We start from the raw sequence: 19617 nt of genomic DNA on the forward strand, positions 1-19617 counted from the left end.
TAAAATTTTGAATAATTTGAATTATTTTCATTTAGATTGTCCTTTCTCTTATATATGTAAATATATTTAGTAATAATATTATCTATATATATATATATATATTGTTTTGAAAATCATATTAAAAAAAAACTTAAGTGTTGATCGATTCACAATACATAAATAAATATAATGATAATATTTAAAATTCATGCATGTATGTTTTACAAAAGAAGTAAATTGTAATAATTAGTTAATATTTTATCTTTATTTATTGGTATGGTTTGAAGGATCATGTAATTTATATGTATAAAATAAATAAAAATTACAATAATTTTTTTTTTATTTTACCTTTGATTTTAGATATAAATAAAATTGATTAGTCTAGTTACTCATTTTGTGGATAGGATGACATATATTCTTTTGTATTAAAGTATAATTTTATTTTTATTTATTAAGCCAAATCAGATTGGTTTTTATTTATCGTATCAGTTCAGTTTTTCATCTTAAATGTGCAAAAATATTTTTGTAATATTTATAATAATTTATTATTTGTTGATTTTCAAAAAATATTTTAAAAATGAATCAATGATCAGTAGAAAGTTGCATAGAAGAAAGTAACTAATAAAACTTTGTAAATATTATAAACACATATCGATATTTATAATAATTAAAATATTTTGTAAGCTCTAAGTAATAATATACCTTAGATTTATAAAAATAAACTATAATTATTTAAATAATCTTAAATATAGTTTTTCAGATTTTCTTATATACTTTAGTTATATGTATATTGGATTGTACGAACATAAAGGGAAAAAGTAATAAACAAACTAAATATTAAATAAATATATACATTTTAATTGTGGAAAAATATAATATGTTTAGTTCATTAAAATATCTATGATTATGTTATTTAAAAATATTTTTAATTATTTGTTCAAAACATGCTTGTGATAAAATTAGTTTTCATAAAATTATCATTTAACGTTTTAAAAATGAATACCAGTTTTAATTTTTTTTTCTTGAGAAATTATTTTATGTAAGTAAAATGTTTTTTATAGAAACTTTTAGTTTTTTAATTATAAAATATTATTAGTTAGCAAATATTATAATAATGAATAAACCATTTCAATAAATTATAAAATATTATTATTCAACTAAAGGTATCTTGGTTTATATAATCAATTTTTTATGCAATTATCTGAGAAAATACATAGATATAAGGAAAATATTTTTATGACTTTGAAAATATATTTATATCGCTTAAGATTATGTTTTAAAAGAAATATTTATTTTCTAATATCAAAATTATTTTTGTTAACTTTCCTTTTTCATGAAATCATATTATATAAATATATGATTTTATTGCAAATTCGTTTTTTAATTTATAAATGTATTTTATCACATGTTAACTAAATAGGAAACTTCTAATTAACAAAAAAATATTTTTAAAAAGGAAATCAATTTTAATATACTAATTATATATAATATTTTCAATTCATTAAGGGTGTCATCGTAATCAACCACCGTGAAAATTAACGTGAGTGCGACCCGTAAGAAACTGACTTCTCAAATACTATTATAGAGATCATTGTAACTATTGGTTGTTTATTATAGTTATTGGTATGTACACTTATATATAATACATAGGTAAAAATATATTTCTCACAAACAAGATTTGTTGTCCATTAATACGATAAATATGTCATTATTAATTTAAAAGTTACATTTTTCTACATTATAGTTAGAATATCAAATAAACTATAAAAAAATAAACTGCTACTATAGAATTGAGTCACATTAATTAATTTGGTATTATGATTCATTTTGCACTTGCTGAGATTATTTGAAGGAACCAAAGCTGACCTCCAACCTAATACTGACTTGATTTGCTTGTCTTGGGGCTTGGTATACAAGGGATATGAATCCTCTTGCAAGTCTGGAAGGTAAAAAGTCTGTGTGCTTCTGGTTCCCTTCTTTCTCTCTCTTCGGTATCTCAAAGATGTAAGTTTTAAGTTACAAAAGATTGATATGACTTCTTGAGAGGCAGAGGGGTAGGAGTGTCTCCTGCGACCCCATTATTCTAAATCTCAAGGATGATCATACATTGTGGAAACGAGGGATATGTAAATTACATGTGACCCCATTATTCGCTACACTTTGTCAAAATGTATGAGTTACAAATGCAATGTCAATGAGATATACTAGATGACCTGTGTTGTCTCTACGAAGGTTCGAATTAACAAACACAAATGATCTTTTTTTTTTTAATTGGGTTTTTTTTTGTAATGATGTGTGTTTCTGTGTTTGGTCTGATTGTGGTCCAAAGCTTTATGTTATTTTGAGGGATACTTATGGTTATCGAGTTTCGGTGGTTGACTTACTCTGTTCTGCTAAAAATAGAAACTTTTCTTTAAGATTACATCAACAAACACAACCGCAGCAGATGAACTTGCTTCACGGTGTCCCGACGGGTTTACGACAACAGCTTCCTGTGGGTAATGGAATGAGCATTCAGCAACAGATTGCCGCTGTTCGAGCCGGACATAGTGGAATGTTGATGACGACTCAAGCTGGCCAGCAGCCACAATCATCCACCAGGCAGACAGTGTTACCAAACCGCATGTCCGAAAGAAGTGGTGGTTTCTCAGGAAGGAGCAGCAGAGTGTTACCTACAAGTTACACCAACCACTCATCAAGCTCCTTGGGCTTCAACAGCTTCCAACAAGAACTCCCTGTGAACATCTTCCCCTTAGCGAGTGCACCAGGTTTATTATCTGTTCGGAAACCACATTCTTCTTCTACTTCTTACCAAGAAGAGGTTAACAGCTCAGAACCATGTTTCACCACCCCTAGCTACGACGTGTTCTCCAACATACATAACGATTGGGATCTGCAGACTATCGGAATCTCCCTTGACGCAGAATCAGTAGCGTTCTCGAGTTCAGAAGCTTACTCTACTACTACTAGGACCGTGATCAGGGACTCGAACCGGTACGGCTGGCGGCTCTTTGTGTCGTTCGGTTTGATCTGGACTCCGGTTGTGTAAGTGTACGAGAGGAAGATGCCGTTGCATAGGATCGCGTCGGGGGAGATCGGTGGTGGTGGTGATGGAGTTTTGGGCTGGGGCTGAGACGACGTTAGTTGAATCGTTGTGAAGAGAGACAGGAGTAGGATCCATGAGATGAGTTTTTGAGTTGAACCCATGAGAATCGTACTTTCTCTCTCTACTCAGAAAGATCTTTGTCTTTTTGGACTTTTATGTAATTAAAATTAAGATTCTTTTTTCTTATTTGAAGAGATGATGAAGAGACCGCGTTAAAGAAGAGAACAGGTTTAGTAGACGCTGTAATTAAAATTTATGTGCGCGTTCACATTTGGTGTTTGTTTGATTGCTTTCTTGGTGGTCGCTTTTTAGAATTATTCAAAAGTTTCGTGTTTCTTGTTGTAGTAAACAAAAGGTTACAGAAAAAAAAATTATGAAAGAGGATGATGGTATTCTTATTATTATTACAAATGAAAACATTTATTTCCGCGTCAATTCAAATTGATATATAGAAACTTAGTTCAGAAAATATATGTTCACAGTATTTGTGAAAATAACTTTTTGGCAGGGATTTATTATGAAAAATATTTCTTACTATCTACTACTTGATCAATGTCAAAGTCTCAAAGATAGTATATGATTTCCTGTGAAGATTTTATACTCACTTTCCTTTTGAATTCGTGAAAATACAAAAAACTCCTCTTGCTTAACAATTTTCAAACACCTATAACGTCTTGCTCTTACTTCAGGAACTAATCTCTATAATATTATTTGAGAAGTCAGTTTCCTATGTGTCGCACTCACGTTAACTTTCACGATGGTTGATTACATTGATACCCTTAATGAATTAAAAATATTACATTTAAATACTATTATTATTTTTTTATTTAGTTTCCTTTTTAAAATTTTCCATATAACATATATATTAAAAAGGAAACATTTAGAAATTTAAAAATTTGAATTTAAAAACGAAAGTATAGTATATATAATATGATTTCATTAAAAAGAAAATTTCACAAGATAGTAATATTCTATTATAAAAATATTTTCAAATAACATAAAATATACTTTTGAAGTAATAAAATATTTGCTATATCTATTGTTTTTAGATGAAAAAAATATATTTGTATATAATGTGATTTCATAAAAACAAATTTTAGAAAGATAATCTTGATATTAGAAAAAGAAATATTATTTATTTTAAAACATAATTTAAACAATACAAAATATATATGGTTACCTTTCAATAAATCTAAGACATAAAATTATTTAGAATTTATATCAAATTTTAGTTTACCTTTCAATAAGTCTAAGACATAAAATTATTTTGAATTTATAAAATATTTTAATTATTGTAAATATTGATATGTGTTCATGAGCTTCTAAAATGTATCATGTATCAGTTACTTATGTATGTAACTACCTAATGATCATCGTTTTATTTTCTAATATATATATTTGTTTTTAATATATAATTTGATAAATATTATGATCATACATGCACATTAAAACGATAAATAAAATTAATTTAAATTAAATTAGTTATATATTAATATTATATATTAATTATCAAATGGATTTTTCCTAAACGGAGCTTGGATATTCAATTTATTAGTCTGACCAAGTAAAACATAAAAAAATAAAAAGAATTATATTTCAGTTTGAATATGAAAGAATATATGTGACTCAACATACTCACAATATAAGTGGCTCTACTAATCAATTTTATATCTAAAATAATATATTATATTAAAATTAAGGAAGACAACAACCAATCTAAATGCAAATAAGAAAATTAATCAAAATTTTAACATATTTAGAATAAAAAATATTATAATTAAATTTAGAAAATAAATGCAATCCAATATACCTAGATGATAACTAAATCAACTGTACAAAAAATCAACTAAATATAATATATCTAAAATCATATGTCTAATTAAAGTAATGTAATATTATTAATATAATGCATAAAATTACAAATTAATTTAAAATTAATGTATATAGCAATCAATTATTATAGTATATTTATTTTATAATTATTTAGATCCGTGCATGAGCACGGGAAAATCACCTAGTCTATAGTTTAAAAGAATAAGAGTTTCTTTCATACAAAGCATGTTAATGAATGTAGTTGAATTGACTGTGTGATATCAGGGGTTAAACCATAAAAAGGGGTTTCGTGAAAGAACGTTCCGTTGAGTCAACTATATTTGAATCGTTCTCGAGGTTCACGGTTTTAGGTTAGCCACGTAATCATTTTATAAATTCAAATCAAACGACACGAGAGACGCCACGTAATCATTTTATACATCTCTACTGTCTAAGTTAATTAAATAATTATTAATCAAAACCCGTCACTCTTTAATTATTCCCTAACGACACAAAACAAAGAAAGCTTGATTTCCATTGTTTTACGCATAAACGGAATCGCAAGAGAGCGCCATGAGAAGCACGGCGGCTCTTTCTTCCTCGCCGAGTTTACTCACTCTTTTGCTGCTGTTGCTGCTACTACTACTAGCTCTGTGATCATCATCTGTGTTCTTGTCGTTTCGATGGTGATCGAGGCTTAGATCACTATCGCTGCTGTTGCTTTTTCTGATCTTCTTCTCTGGTTTGATCCCAAGAGCCGCTTGCCTCTTCTTCCCGCTCTTGATCCCACAAGCATTGCACAATGACTGCATAATAAAATCAAACGCATATCCCATCAAATCAAGATCATAGATAGATTAAAGAAACGATCAGCAAAAAAAAAAAAAAAAAACTTCTCACCTTTGGTCCGGCAGGGCCACCGCGCCAGAGAGGAGTTTTAAACGTCCCGCAATCAACGCAAGTCCTCTTCGTCTCGCCGTTACTTCCACCGCTGCCGCCACTTCCGATAACTCTCCGGTGGAATCAACCTTGATTTTAGTTTCAGCTGATGTTTCTGACATTTTTAAAAAGCGCCGATCAGATCAGATGAGAGCAAGTTTTGATGATAAGGAAGAGAGAGAAAGGGCGAATGGGTTATGAACGGACAAAACAAACGGAGATTGCTTTTATTATAATTGGGGAGGAAGGCGACCCTAGTTTTCCGGATGTGGTGCATTTACTAAAAAAATCTTGAGCCGGGACTTTTAATATAATTACTTTTGAACCACCCCGCCACAACTCTACTCAAATAATCTGTAGAAAAAAAACGAGGGAAGATCGAAGTTTAATTTGTTTTTCTTTCTTTTATTAAAGATGAGAATGAGACTACTGAAGAAAAATCTCTTTCCTCATTAAACAAAGACTGCATATATGATATCTTATATGCTAAAAATAGAAAAATACATATATCAATAAAAAAGTCCAGTGGGTCTAATTCAATAGTCCAAGCCCATGACCATGAGGCATCAGTTTTATACTACTAGAAGATGACTTTACATAGATCCCTGTTGAAACTAGAAAGAATGATGAAGATGTACAAAGATTCATTAGCTGCGGATCAATAGAGACTTCATAAGAGACCATTTGAGCTGCAGATCGTAATGCTCCTAGAAATGCATATTTCGAATATGGAAGAGTTCAAGTTACCAACAATCAAAGAGTTGATCATGCTATTTTTTAATACCATCCTATATTAAAATAAAAGAGTTGATCATACTATTTTTTTTTTAATGCCATCCTATATTAACTATCGATATTTAGGTATAATAATACCTCAAGAGCTAATGCAACTATTTTAGTTAAGTTTAATTATCTTAATTCCCGTGGGATCGCCCCAAAAACTAGATAAATGATTCTACGGGATCAATGTGATTTACTTGCACAAAGTGGAATTACTTTACCCAAATATCAGAGGTTATTACAAAGAAGCAAACATCAGCCAAGCAAGAGCAGCAGTAGTAGCTTAAACACAAGAGAGTGTGATACAAGATGATTAACTTTTGTAACTCTCAGGACGGTTAGGCACTTGAACACACGATAAGTCTTATGAGTACTCATGAAAAAACATTATTCGTTTTCTATAACGTTATACTGTAATGGTACATTTGGGGATGAAGCCATCCAAGTGTGAGAAATACAAACATCTTTTGCATTGAGCTAACTGTCATGTACTAACTTAAAACTCTGTTCTGGTTTCTCCACTCATGCTCTGTTTCTCCCTTCGTACCAATTCTTCAGATCGGTTAAACCATTTTGGTCCCACCTTATCCTCCACTGGAATATTCAAAATCCTTCATTTTTCTATGAGGCAGACACTGTTTCTCTCTCGAGTTTACTCATTCTCAGGTCAAGTTCTTCAACAAGACGCTTAGTATACGAATCTGGCACACATTCATGCCTCTCCATCAAACTAAACATCTCTCTTGCTTCACTCTCTCTACCACATTCACTTAGCGCTTTGATGAGCGTGGTGTACGTATAATTATCTGGTTTCAAACCAACCCTCAGCATCGTTTTAAACAACTCCTCGCCTTTCTTTACCTTCCTCATCCTACAAATGCCCTGAATAACCGCATTGTACGCATAAACGTCAGGACTCAACCCCTTCTCCCTCATCTCCGCAAACAGCTTCACCGATCTACCAGTATCCCCCAAGGATCAAGAGGAGCGAATTAGAATATTATACGTGATCTCATTCGGCTCAATCCCCCATTCCAACATCTCCTTGAAACACTCAAACGCATCTTTTGTCTCCTTCGCACGACAGAGACAGTTTACCATCGAACCCTGGCTTATCTCCTCTGCTTAAAAAACCGTCGAAAATCCCACACGTCTCAACAAGATCATCACACCCTTTCAAAAGACAACTCATCGCACCATTAAACGTTAAAGCTATCCGGCACATAACCTCCTATCTTCTTCCTCAAGAACAGAGCAGTCTCTTTACCCATCGAGTTACTCGAAAGACAACACAACACAGCATCACACCCCACTCTCCGCAACTCCAAGCTCGACTCTTTCTCCATAAACCCAACCAAAACCTCGAAAGCTTCAGACTTAGGCAAGCAGCGGAACACTCCATGAACCAAAGTCCTCACCGTAGCTTCGTTAGACTTCACTAAAGGCATCGATCACAGCGTTGTAAAGCCTCGTGCTCGGCTTCATCTCCGCCAAGACGTCGTTGCAGTACTTGGCTAAACCAAGCTTCCCCCAGCTTCCGATCAAAACACACATCAGCTCGTCGCTGATCCTAAACCCTGAAATCCCTAACCTCCTTGAGAAGCTCCTTGGAGATCGAAAGAGAGGGCCTTTACGGAAGAGGACGTTCCCTAGAGAGGGTTTTTAAAGACTGGTCCTTGGAGTAGTAAACCGGGTTTGTGTTGGAGACCCAGAGGTAGACTCGGAGGGAGTGTAATGGGTTTTCTTGGTTCTGTAATAGGGTGATGATGAATCGAGGGTTTGGAATAGTGATTCGATGGGAAGGAAGGGAATGATTCATGGATTGGGACGGTTTCGATGCTGCCGCCCTGGAAGCTGAAGAAGAAGCAAAGCCTCTCATGTCACGCTTTGTGTCCGGGGAAGAGAGTGACCGCAACGACGACAATAGCTTTTTTTTTTTTTGTCTAAACCTCAGGAGAGTGTTTGTTAAACGGTGTCGTTTTGAGTAAACTCAGACAACATCTATTCTATTAATTCTGCTGTTTGCCCTATTGATATAGGGTTGGTCCAATTTAAAAAAAAACTAACTTTTATATAACTACATCTGATTATATCAAAACACTAACCATATTATAACTGTTTCTACCAAAACAATCACGTTTTGTTTCTTTCTATGATCATTAATTAATTTCTCAGTAACAAATAAATACAGAACTCAGACACATATGAGTACAAGCTATAATCGATCTAGATCCATTTACTTGTATGAAACTACATAAATTTGTCTCAGTTCGAAAACGCCGGTAAGCATCTGATTACGTGCCTGTGAGACGTTGGGCAGTGCTTGGGCATGGAGATTTCGTCATAGGGAGCAAGCAGAGCAAATCGGAAGTCGTAATTTTTTTTTTGAATTTTGATTGTTTAAAACTGATGTTTTATGGTAGATCTATGTATTTGAGAGATAACTAATATGTAATCACATAACAATCTGATAATTTACAGGAAAATCGTTGATGGCCGCCATGAAAATAGATTTACAGAGTCGAAACCCTAAAAAAGATTCTGGGAAAGATGATGAAACAATTACAATTATGCCACTGATTAAAAAATTACAATTATGCCACTGATTGAAAAAAAATTAAACAAAAATGAAATACGAGTTTTTGTCATATAGAAATAGAACCCGCGTCTGAGATCAACGGCTAAACAAAAAACATTTGTCACCAGGTCACTGAAATATTATATTATATATTCCCAAGTTTATTAATTAGAAAAGCCGGTTCAACCAATTCCAAGCATGTCGATTAGTTTTTATTCTTAATAGTTACCGTAATAACATTTCTTGATTAGTTCCTGATTTTATAATAGGAAACCAAAATCATTTTTTTCCTTACTCAGAGTTACTTTGTTTTCATCATAAAATTATAAAATTTATATTTCTTAGAAAATACAAAACAAAAAATATATCATTTTCAACTATTTGAAAATTTGATTTGCGGATACGGGTTATGAGTATTTTATTTGGGGTGGGTGCGAGATGGTAGATTTTGGATTGCCGATACCCGCCGACCCGAAAAGTATTTAAAAATAGAAATAAAAAGAAAAGTAAACACTTTTTAAAAAATATGGTAATTTAAAAAAAAACAATTTAAATTTTTTAGAATATATAATTTTATTATAAATATACTTTCATATTTATTAGAATAATTAAATAATTATTTTCAAAAAATTATAACCAGCGGATAACGCAAAATTAAATGGAGCGGGTGCCAATACAAATTATTTGTTTGCGGATTGTGTGGGTTATATTTTTTAACCAAAACATAATTGAAACCAGCGGGTTGGCGGGTTCGACCGAAAACCTAGCCCTAACCGAACGTATACCAGATTAATTTTTTAAATTGTTATTATTTAATAAAATATATTTTAATTAAGATTTACACACAAGTATGATTTACAATTATTATTTAATAAAATATATTTTAATTAAGATTTACACACAAGTATGATTTACAAAGAAAAATACAAATAAAATTACAAAAACAAAAATATAATAACTAAATTAAAACAAAAAATATACCCGCCCTTTTAAGGGTGGGTCAGAATCTAGTTTTTTTTAAAACCTAAAACGAAAAACCAAAATGTTGAATGCTCTCTATTCAAGTTCATTTTCTCAGGTGGTATGAAACTGAAATTGAAATTGATCATGAATGAACAACACAAATATTTGAAAATGTTCGGCATAATCTTGGAGTTTGTTTATGATTAACAGATTATAGGAGTTGAACAGAAAAAAAAAACAGATTATATATAGGAAAATACTTACAATACACCATAAGTTAATTATATAGTCTATAATTGATTATTACTAAAATATGATTGTCACATTTCAACCAGGGTAAGGGTAGGATCTGAGATTTCGGGAGTTTATTTTTATTTTTTTTTCGTTATTTAGGTGCATATATTCATATAAAAACAATCAAAATTTGGGGATGTCATATTAAACAAGCAAACAAAAAAAGTCAAATTCTCTCTGGCTCTTTCCCCAATGCAGAACCCATGGAAAACGTTGAACACCGCTTCCGCCGCATCTCCTCCGCCGTTCTCTACCGGAGAACCGCTCCCCCCATCTCCAATCCCTCCTGACCCACCAGATCCATCATCCCCCCTAGCCCCTCAGCAATTTCCACCCTTGTCTGTCAACTCCAAAACTACTCCTTTGACTTCAGCAACTATGAAGAAAACTCAAAAGGGTCGCAGAAGCTCTGCTACTACAGGTGACCTGCAACACCAAACAACTGTCTCGGAAGGATCCACTTCAATGGTACCTGAAACAGAAAAAACTGGCGTCAATGACCTAAACAACACTGTTCTGATTTCTGGATCTGAGAACACTACAGTATCACAAGCTCTTCCTCTTACTCTTGGGGAAGGTAGCGATACTTACACTATCCTAAACCGAACCACTACCTCACCTCTCATCACAAACACAGCCTCAGGAAACTTCCCACCCACACTCCCAGCCCAAAATTTCCCGGTTTTACCGCCAAACCCTAACCAAACTAACCTACCCCCTACTGAAAACTCGTCAGTCAACCCGCAACCACCCATAGGTCCCCTGCTCCCCACTCCAGAAACCAGACCCCTTCCACCAAAGCCAACCTCAGCTCCAACTTTAGTAGAAAAAATCAGAGCCTCTGAGGATAAAACCCTTGAGAGGCTCGCGCCAGTCACTATCTCCCAATCAGGCAGGCCGAGGGTACTCATCCCTGATTCAGTCTTCCAAGAAGGAGCAGAACTACATAAAGATTTTATAGTTTGCTACTTTAATGGAAAGTCGCCACCTTTTTTGCAAATCCAGAGTGTCTTGAATCACATGTGGGGCAAAGGTAAACGACTTGAGATCCACAACAATCCGATTAACCACTCCTGTTTGGTTCGGATACAGAGTGAGTTCTTGAGATCAAAAATCCTGGATAAAAACATATGGTATGTTGGCGACTCTATGTTTCATACTGCTCAGTGGTCCTCAGAGCACTCCAAATCTACCCCTCCCCTTAAGGCGATCAAAATATGGGCTCACCTCACTGGGGTACCATTGGATCTAAGGCATAAAAAAGGCCTCAGTCTGGTGGCAGGATTGATAGGGCATCCAAAGGAAACCGATGACTTCACAAAAGACCTGATAAGCATAACTGTCTCCCATGTTAAAGTAGAAGTGGACTTGACACAGCCTCTCCCTGATGTGGTTGAGTTTGAGCGGCAAAGTGGAGAGGTGGTTGAAGTCCTAGTTCACTACCCTTGGTTGCCACCTACTTGCGCCCATTGTCAAGAGCTTGGGCATATCATGCGTAATTGCCTAACTGCTCCGCCTCAAAAAGATCCTCCCCCTCCTCCTAAAAAACCTGTCCCCCCTATGCCTCAAAAGCAAACTCAGAAAAATCCTGCCTCCTCCAGGAAGCCTGTTTATGTTAAGAAACCTTCCCAGCCTTCCTCATCTAACCACAACCCTCCCCCACCTTCTTCCTCTGACCCTCAATCTCCAGCAAAAAACCCTCTTTCAAACTCCTCTACCTTGCCAATCCTTGATCTCGTGATCGCGCCTTCGCTTCCTTTCCAGCCTCCTGCTCCTGACCCTAACCCCTTTTCCTCCCCTGTCCGTGTCCCTAAGCCGTCTTTAAAGCGATCCAGATCCTCCCCTACCCTCTCCCCTCCTTGCTCTGGCAGTTCAAATCCCTCCTCCAACCTTCAAATCTCTTTTTTTAACCCTTTTGTAAACTCTCCTCTTCCCCTTTTTCCTTCTGCTCCTCCTAACCCCTTAACCCTGCCCTTTGACCCCTCAACTGTTTCTGTTACCCGAGGCTCCTCTCATCCTGATGGGGGAGCTTCTATTCCCTCCAAATGAGTTCAAAACTCTTTTTTTGGAATGTCCGAGGACTAAATATGCCGGACAAGCATAGGCCTTTTGTTGATTGGTTAGCATGCCATAAGCCACTTTTTGGAGCAATCTTAGAATCCCATATAAAAGAACCCTTTTTGCCTCCCATTATGTCCAAACTCTGTCCCACTTGGAATTATGCTTCCAACCACAACTCTGATGAGGATGGAAGAATAATTCTGATTTGGAAACACCCAGCCTCTGTCCAACTGATATCCCAAACCTCCCAAACCTTAACCGCCATCCTAACCCTTCCAAATCACCCACCCGCTTACTGCACGGCAGTGTACGCTTCTAATGAGATAGCTGATAGAATGGATCTCTGGGTTGAACTCATGCGCCTTCACAGTAACCTACAACTAGAAAACTCCCCTTGGTTGATTGGAGGAGATTTTAACCAGATCATCCATCCAGTAGAGCACTCTTCACCTTCAGTCTCTGCGCTTGATAATCAGATGTTCACCATGCGTGACTGCCTCACTCAGACTGGAACATTTGATCTCAGATTCAATGGGCCAAACCTTACTTGGACCAATAACCAACCTGAAAGTCCCATTGCCAAGAAACTAGACAGACTGTTGGTGAATGCCGTAACGATAGCTACTTTCCCCCATGCCTCAGTAACCTTCCTTCCTCAGCTTTTCTCAGACCACTGCCCCTGTCTGTTAGACCTCGCTGTAAGCCTACCCACTGCTGGTACCCACCCTTTCAAATTCCAAAACTACCTAACCAAACACCCTAGCTTTTCTAAGGTAGTTAATGATGCTTGGAGTAGCACCGGAAGCATGTGTTCAAATCTATCCCGGTTCTGTTGGAAACTAAAGACCCTTAAGGGAGAGCTAAAGAGACTAAATCGAGAGAACTTTTCAAAAATACAAGAGAGAGTGAGTGAGACTTACAGTTTGTTACAATGTGTGCAGGTACAAGCGCTTCAAAATCCTTCACCACAGCTATACCAAGAGGAGAGGGATCTGCACCAAAAATGGCTTTTTCTTAGAGAAATTGAAGAATGTTTCTTTAGACAAAAGTCACGGATAAATTGGCTAAGAGAAGGGGACTTAAACACCATCTACTTCCACCGAATCTGCCAAGTCAGAGCGAGTTACAATGCTATCAGATGCTTTCTCTCAGCTTCTGGTGTGTTGATCACAGACCCGATCCAAATGAGCTTAATGGCGATTGAACATTTCAGATCGATCCTTGGGCCTCGGTTTTATACTCCTCCCATCACAGTCTCGAGCGCTACTTGGTTCTCATCTCTTATTCCCTTTCGTTGCACTCATCAGCAAGTCACTGCAATGCTTCAACTTCCTACACCTGAAGAAATAAAAAGACTTTTCTTCAAATTAAACCCAAACAAGGCCCCAGGGCCGGATGGTCTTTCTTCAGGTTTTTTCAAGGCGGCATGGGACATTGTTGGTTCTGAGGCGGTGGTTTCAATCCAAAACTTCTTTCACACAGCTTTTCTACCGACCTCAGCTAATGCAACTATTCTATCTCTCATTCCTAAGCATCCAGGGGCAACAAAGATCTCAGACTTTAGACCTATTTCCTGCTTAAACACTGTCTACAAAGTTATCTCACGCTTAATGGTTGCTAGACTCAAGCCTATTCTGCAACAGCTTATCCTACCATGTCAAACTGCTTTTGTCAAGGACAGATTGCTTGTGGAAAATACAGTCCTAGCTAGTGAGCTAATTCATGGTTACCACAAGAACAAAGGGCCAAAGAGAGTTACCATCAAAGTTGACATCGCCAAGGCATTTGACACCCTGTCATGGGAGTTCCTCCTATCCTGTCTTCAAGGGTTGAATGTCCCTCCACGCTTCATTGCTCAGCTCAAAGCCTGTATCTGCACAACAAGTTTTATGCTCGGTTACAATGGCACTGTCAACGGTTACTTCAAGGGAAAGAGAGGACTAAGGCAAGGGGATCCCCTTTCCCCTTACCTTTTTGTCATCGCAATGAACTGTCTATCTTATATGCTTAAGGAAGCAGCGGCACAAGGGAAAATAAGATACCATAAGAACTGTGAATCAATGAAGCTAACGCACCTGTCTTTCGCAGATGATTTGCTGATCTTTATAGATGGTTCTATTGAATCGCTTCAGAGTGTTATGCAGGTTCTTCATGAGTTTGAAAAGCGCTCGGGGCTAGCCGTGAGTTTTCAGAAAACGAGCTTCTTTGCCTCAGGCCTCTCCTCTGCTGAAATTGAGACGATCCAAGCCTCGACAGGAATGACTTGTGGTGTACTACCGGTGCGCTATCTAGGAGTTCCCATGACCTCCAAGAAACTAAACCTCTCCAACTGTGAACCACTTCTTCATCAAATCAAGACTCGCCTCTCCTCTTGGTCCGTCAAAAGTCTCTCCTTCTCAGGCAGACTACTCCTCATCAAGACTGTGATCGCAGGTATAACCACCTTCTGGTGCTCCGCTTTCATACTCCCTAAAGCCTGTATTGCTCGCATCAATTCTCTGTGTAGTGTCTTCCTGTGGAAAGGGAATATAGAAAGTCACAATACAGCAAGAGTGTCATGGGATAAAGTTGTGCTTACAAAGGAGCAGGGAGGCCTTGGGATTAAGAACCTTCATGTCTGGAATAAAGCTTGTTGTATCAAACTCATCTGGTTGCTGTTCTTCAGAGCGGGTTCCATATGGGTGGCGTGGTTCACAGATGTTGTTCTCAAAGGATCGATTCATAACTACTGGACTACAAAACCGAATCAATCCTTTTCCTGGCTCGCTAACAAACTGCTGAAGCTAAAAGATGTTGTTTACCCCCTCATCAAGCAGCGACTGGAGAATGGCCTCACAGCTAGATTTTGGTTTGACAGTTGGACGCCGTTCGGAAACTTGTCGGAGTTCCTTGACTTCTCCTCTACCAGGCTTGGCATCCCGCTAAATGCCACGGTAGCTTCCTTATGTCGGAATGGAAATTGGAGACTCCCCTCTGCAAGAACAGAAAGACAGCTTCAGTTACTCACCTACCTTACCACCGTCGAACTTACAGATGCTCCGGATTTCTATGAATGGGAGGTTGATGGTAAGGTGTTAACTACTTATAGCACTGGAACAACTTACACATACTTATGTGGAGAGGTAGATGAAGTTGATTGGGCGCCTGTAGCTTGGACACCGAATGGAATCCCTAGACACAATTTCAACGCTTGGCTAATCATATTGGATAGATCGCCGACGCGGGACCGTATGATCTCTTGGGGACTTCAAGTTTCTCCGCTGTGCCTACTCTGTAACGCAGCACCAGAAACCAGAAACCATCTCTACCACTCTTGCCAGTTTAGCTTCGCCCTTTGGTCTCTCTGTGCCTCCCGCTGTCGTCTCACGCCTTCGCCGGACTGGAATCAAACTCTCGCTCAGATGAAAGGACTGTCAAAGCATAAATCGCAGAAATCAAAAAGGTTGCTTACTCTTCTTGCATGGCAATCATCTCTTTACTGGATTTGGAATGAGAGAAACAGCAGATTACACTCCAACACCTTCAGATCAGTGGACACCATCTTCTCAGTCATCGATCATCAACTCCGAAATAAGCTGCAGAGCTTTAGAGAATCAAACCCTCGTCTCTCATCCGCTGCGATGCAACAATGGCACCGTTGAAACTACTCCGCTCTTCCCCTCGTAACCATCGAACTTCCTCTCCACTTGGGCTACTCAAATCTTGGGCTTATGGGTTCTTACTAATGGTTCTTTTAGATTGCTTAATGGGCTGCTCCCAAAACACTTAGGCTTTGGCCTGTAAACATTTTCTGTTCTTTTAATATTAAATGAATGCCAAGTTACAAAAAAAAAAAAATTTGGGGATGTCTAGATCCAGCCATATTTTCAACATAGCCATGGCTGTCACATTTTTTTCCTTATCAAGAGGTCATATTGTGTTGTACTCCTTTACTCTCATCTTTTTTTTTTCAATCCTGTAAGTGATGATAGCCTTCTTTCTTCTTAATAGCTAGCACTAAATATTGAAGTGGTATACACATTTGATCGCAAAATAAACAAATGAACATGCTGAATTTTTTAATAATAGAAACGCTTACAAATCTTATCTACACAGAAATACAGCATGTTTAAATCATTTATACACAGCTATACACCATTGAATTCGAATTTAATGAGTATTTTACTGTAGAAAAGAAAAGGTCCTAACCAAATAAATTCAAACTTGGTTGAACTTCTCTTTTATTATCATCATCATCTCTTTGAACCAACACACCAATAATGGCAGAACAAGATCCCAATAACAGGAGCAACACGATACCAATCATAGGATCTGAGTTTGTTCGTGCTCAGCCTTCAGATCTTACCATCGTCGGAGACACGGTTAAAGACTCGGCCGGAAACAAAGTGTTTAAAGTCAAAACGCCTCTGTTCGGTCTCCACAACAAGAGGATTTTGCTTGATCCTAATGACTCTCCCATCGTCACCATGAAAATGAAGGTCTATTTAGTTTCTTTCACCCTTGTTTATATTTTCTTTTTGGTTATCGGTAGTTTTTTCTGTTGACTTTTGGTTATGTTTTGGGAATAAAATTTTATGTAAAAGGTGACTAGTAAGCACGACCGATGGCAAGTGTATAGAGGAAGTAATTTAGATGATAAGATATTCACGGTTAAAAGATCCTCATCGGTTCAACTAAAAACAAGAGTTGAAGTATTCTTGAAACATAACCAAACCAAAGAAGCGTCTTGTGACTTCACTATTAAAGGTCGGTTTATGAAGCGTGCATGCACAATCTATGTTGGAGATTCCACGAAAGTAATCGCTCAGGTAAATTAATTAACACTAGACGCGACGAAAACGTTTCCTATAGATCTTTAAGTTGTTTTTTTTTCTTACAAGTATACGTATGTGATATACAGGTACACGAAGGAGATGAGAGATTAGTGGCTACAGTTTACCCTAATGTCGATTGTGCTTTTATTGTTACACTTATCTTTATATTTGACCTCATTAATATGGCTGGAACTGGGGTCTGATTATTATTTTGAGAGCAAGAGTGGTCTTTGTATGTTTATGTCTGTGTGAGTGTAATATTGTCATACATATTTGTGTGTTTTTACATGGTCTCGTGTCACTTGTAGTCTGCTATCATTCACAAAGCATATGGATTAAACAATGTTATTAATTTTTTGGAATATTAATTTATAGAGTTTATACGATATATGGATTAACAATGAGTAAAACAATTAATGAAATATACGTTTTTATTTAATATTGGTCACCTCCATTGTAAACTCTTGGATATGATCTCTGTAATAGGCCTGGTCTAGTTCATAAACATATTTTTATTATTTTTGTTAATTTGCTATTAGAAAAAAGAGGTGAACATAGAGAGATTTTATTAATTGCTTTAAAACAAATGGTTAATTCCAAGGAAGACAAACATCAAACATTCCATTGTCTTTGTTAAGTTTACAAGCCCCGTTCTTGTGTATCTTCCACTCACATCTTCTACACCCAAACTTTGCAAACAATCGGTCTCTATCCTGTCTGTAGATATCGAAATAATGCAACTCGTTTCCCCAGCTAAAACTGCAATAAAATTGTGTATTACCGAAAACACTAGGTTTAAATTGAAAGAACCACGATCCTCTTGGTGGCATAGTTTGGTCTCCAAGATCATCGTCCTTTGATTTACAATGGTATCTCAATGGCAGAGAACCTCCAAGATCATTGATGATCACCACAGTTGTTTGTGGGTTGTCGAAACCGTTTGGAGCGATAGCATTTGGAGCGTGAGACATCGTCATACATATACACATAGGCATGATCAAGAGTCCAATAAGCACTACTAAAGAACCCATTTTCTTATTTTTTTTTACTTTTTCTGTTTTTTTTGTAATATGAAAGTATTGTATATGAATGGCTTTTTCAGTCAGTACTGAGTTGTGTATATATAGTCTCATAGTTCTTAATTAGTTTCCGTGTCATTCTCACTCAGGAATGAACAAAACTTAGGAGGCGAATCTAGAGTGAACCTCTAGATTCACCAACTAATAGAATTTAGTTATTTGAGATTTGATATCTATTAAAAAAGGAAACCAAATAATAAAAATTTAATTAAATAAAATTATGTTTTTAGATAAATAAAAAATAATCAATTATCAAAAAAAATATTTTTTTAATATTGATAAACCTGTCCGCAAATACTAAACCCTAAACTCTAAATTCTAAATATTAAACCCTAAACTTTTGGAGAAAGCTTGAACCATTGGGCAAATCCTATACTCTAAACCGTTAATCATAAACTCTTAATCCTAAATGATAATATTAAACTAAGTAATATATTCAATGTACTAACTCAGTAAATATTAGGATGAATCTAAGTTTTGTTTCTCAGTAATATATTCAATGTACTAACTCAGTAAAATATTTAATGCGCTAACTTAGTAATACTCCATCCGTTTCAATTTATTTGTCGTTGTAGACTTTAGCACACAAATTAATAAAACATTTAATTTTGTATATTTATTAGATAAAAATATCATTACCAATACACCTAATTAGATTTCAACCAATAGAAAAATAGATTAGATTAAAAAGTCAATAAATTTTGCATTGAAATCATAAAACGACACTTATTTTAAAACGAAAATTTCGCTCTAAAACGACATATAATTCGAAACGGAGGGAGTATTTTTTAATGCACTTTAGTCTTGAAATACGAATAATCAATGTTAATTAGTCCCTTTTCAAGCCCACTCAGTAACATTTCAATGCGCTAACTTAGTAACATATTCAATGCCCAAACTTTTTAACTTTTTCATTCTTTTGAATCTCTCAATCTACCAAACAAAAAGAAACAAAAAGACACACACACCCACACTAAATAAACGGACCACAATTGTTGATGGTGTGATTCAATTGGACTACGAGAGTCTACGGCTCCTACTGATGAGAGTCAACTTTTCCTGTACCCCTATTTCTCTACACACAATCTTTTATGGGCTCCTTTAGTCTTCTATACCCCTTTTTCATAATTCTATTTTTGATCAAAATACTAAATTCCTAATCAAATCTTCCCCCCTCTTCAAAACTATACCCTAACCCCCCCTATGGATTAG

The 19617-nt window shown here is 35.9% G+C and overlaps 3 protein-coding genes and 2 pseudogenes across 3 annotated transcripts; 2 read left to right on the forward strand and 3 right to left on the reverse strand.

The window, feature by feature from the left end:
- Nucleotides 1-5194: 5194 nt before the first annotated feature.
- LOC130503533 (GATA transcription factor 17-like) lies at nucleotides 5195-6037 on the reverse strand (annotated as a pseudogene).
- Nucleotides 6038-6987: 950 nt separating this feature from the next.
- Nucleotides 6988-8559, reverse strand: LOC130503534 (putative pentatricopeptide repeat-containing protein At3g16890, mitochondrial; annotated as a pseudogene).
- Nucleotides 8560-10643: 2084 nt separating this feature from the next.
- LOC130503535 (uncharacterized) lies at nucleotides 10644-12500 on the forward strand. Its single transcript, XM_056998155.1, has one exon. It carries the CDS (start codon nucleotides 10644-10646, stop codon nucleotides 12498-12500), a length of 1857 nt encoding a protein of 618 aa, XP_056854135.1.
- A 4172-nt stretch (nucleotides 12501-16672) lies between these two features.
- On the forward strand, nucleotides 16673-17712 carry LOC108836223 (protein LURP-one-related 13). The gene is made up of 3 exons (XM_018609410.2): nucleotides 16673-16990; nucleotides 17096-17320; nucleotides 17413-17712. The coding sequence occupies exons 1-3, from the start codon at nucleotides 16772-16774 to the stop codon at nucleotides 17527-17529; spliced, it is 561 nt and encodes a 186-aa protein (XP_018464912.1). The 5' UTR covers nucleotides 16673-16771; the 3' UTR covers nucleotides 17530-17712.
- A 204-nt stretch (nucleotides 17713-17916) lies between these two features.
- LOC108836224 (S-protein homolog 2-like) lies at nucleotides 17917-18357 on the reverse strand. Its single transcript, XM_018609411.2, has one exon. The coding sequence runs from the start codon at nucleotides 18355-18357 to the stop codon at nucleotides 17917-17919; it is 441 nt and encodes a 146-aa protein (XP_018464913.2).
- Nucleotides 18358-19617: the final 1260 nt, after the last annotated feature.

The sequence above is a fragment of the Raphanus sativus genome, unplaced genomic scaffold (assembly GCF_000801105.2).
Source record: "Raphanus sativus cultivar WK10039 unplaced genomic scaffold, ASM80110v3 Scaffold1003, whole genome shotgun sequence".
Lineage (NCBI taxonomy): Eukaryota > Viridiplantae > Streptophyta > Magnoliopsida > Brassicales > Brassicaceae > Raphanus > Raphanus sativus.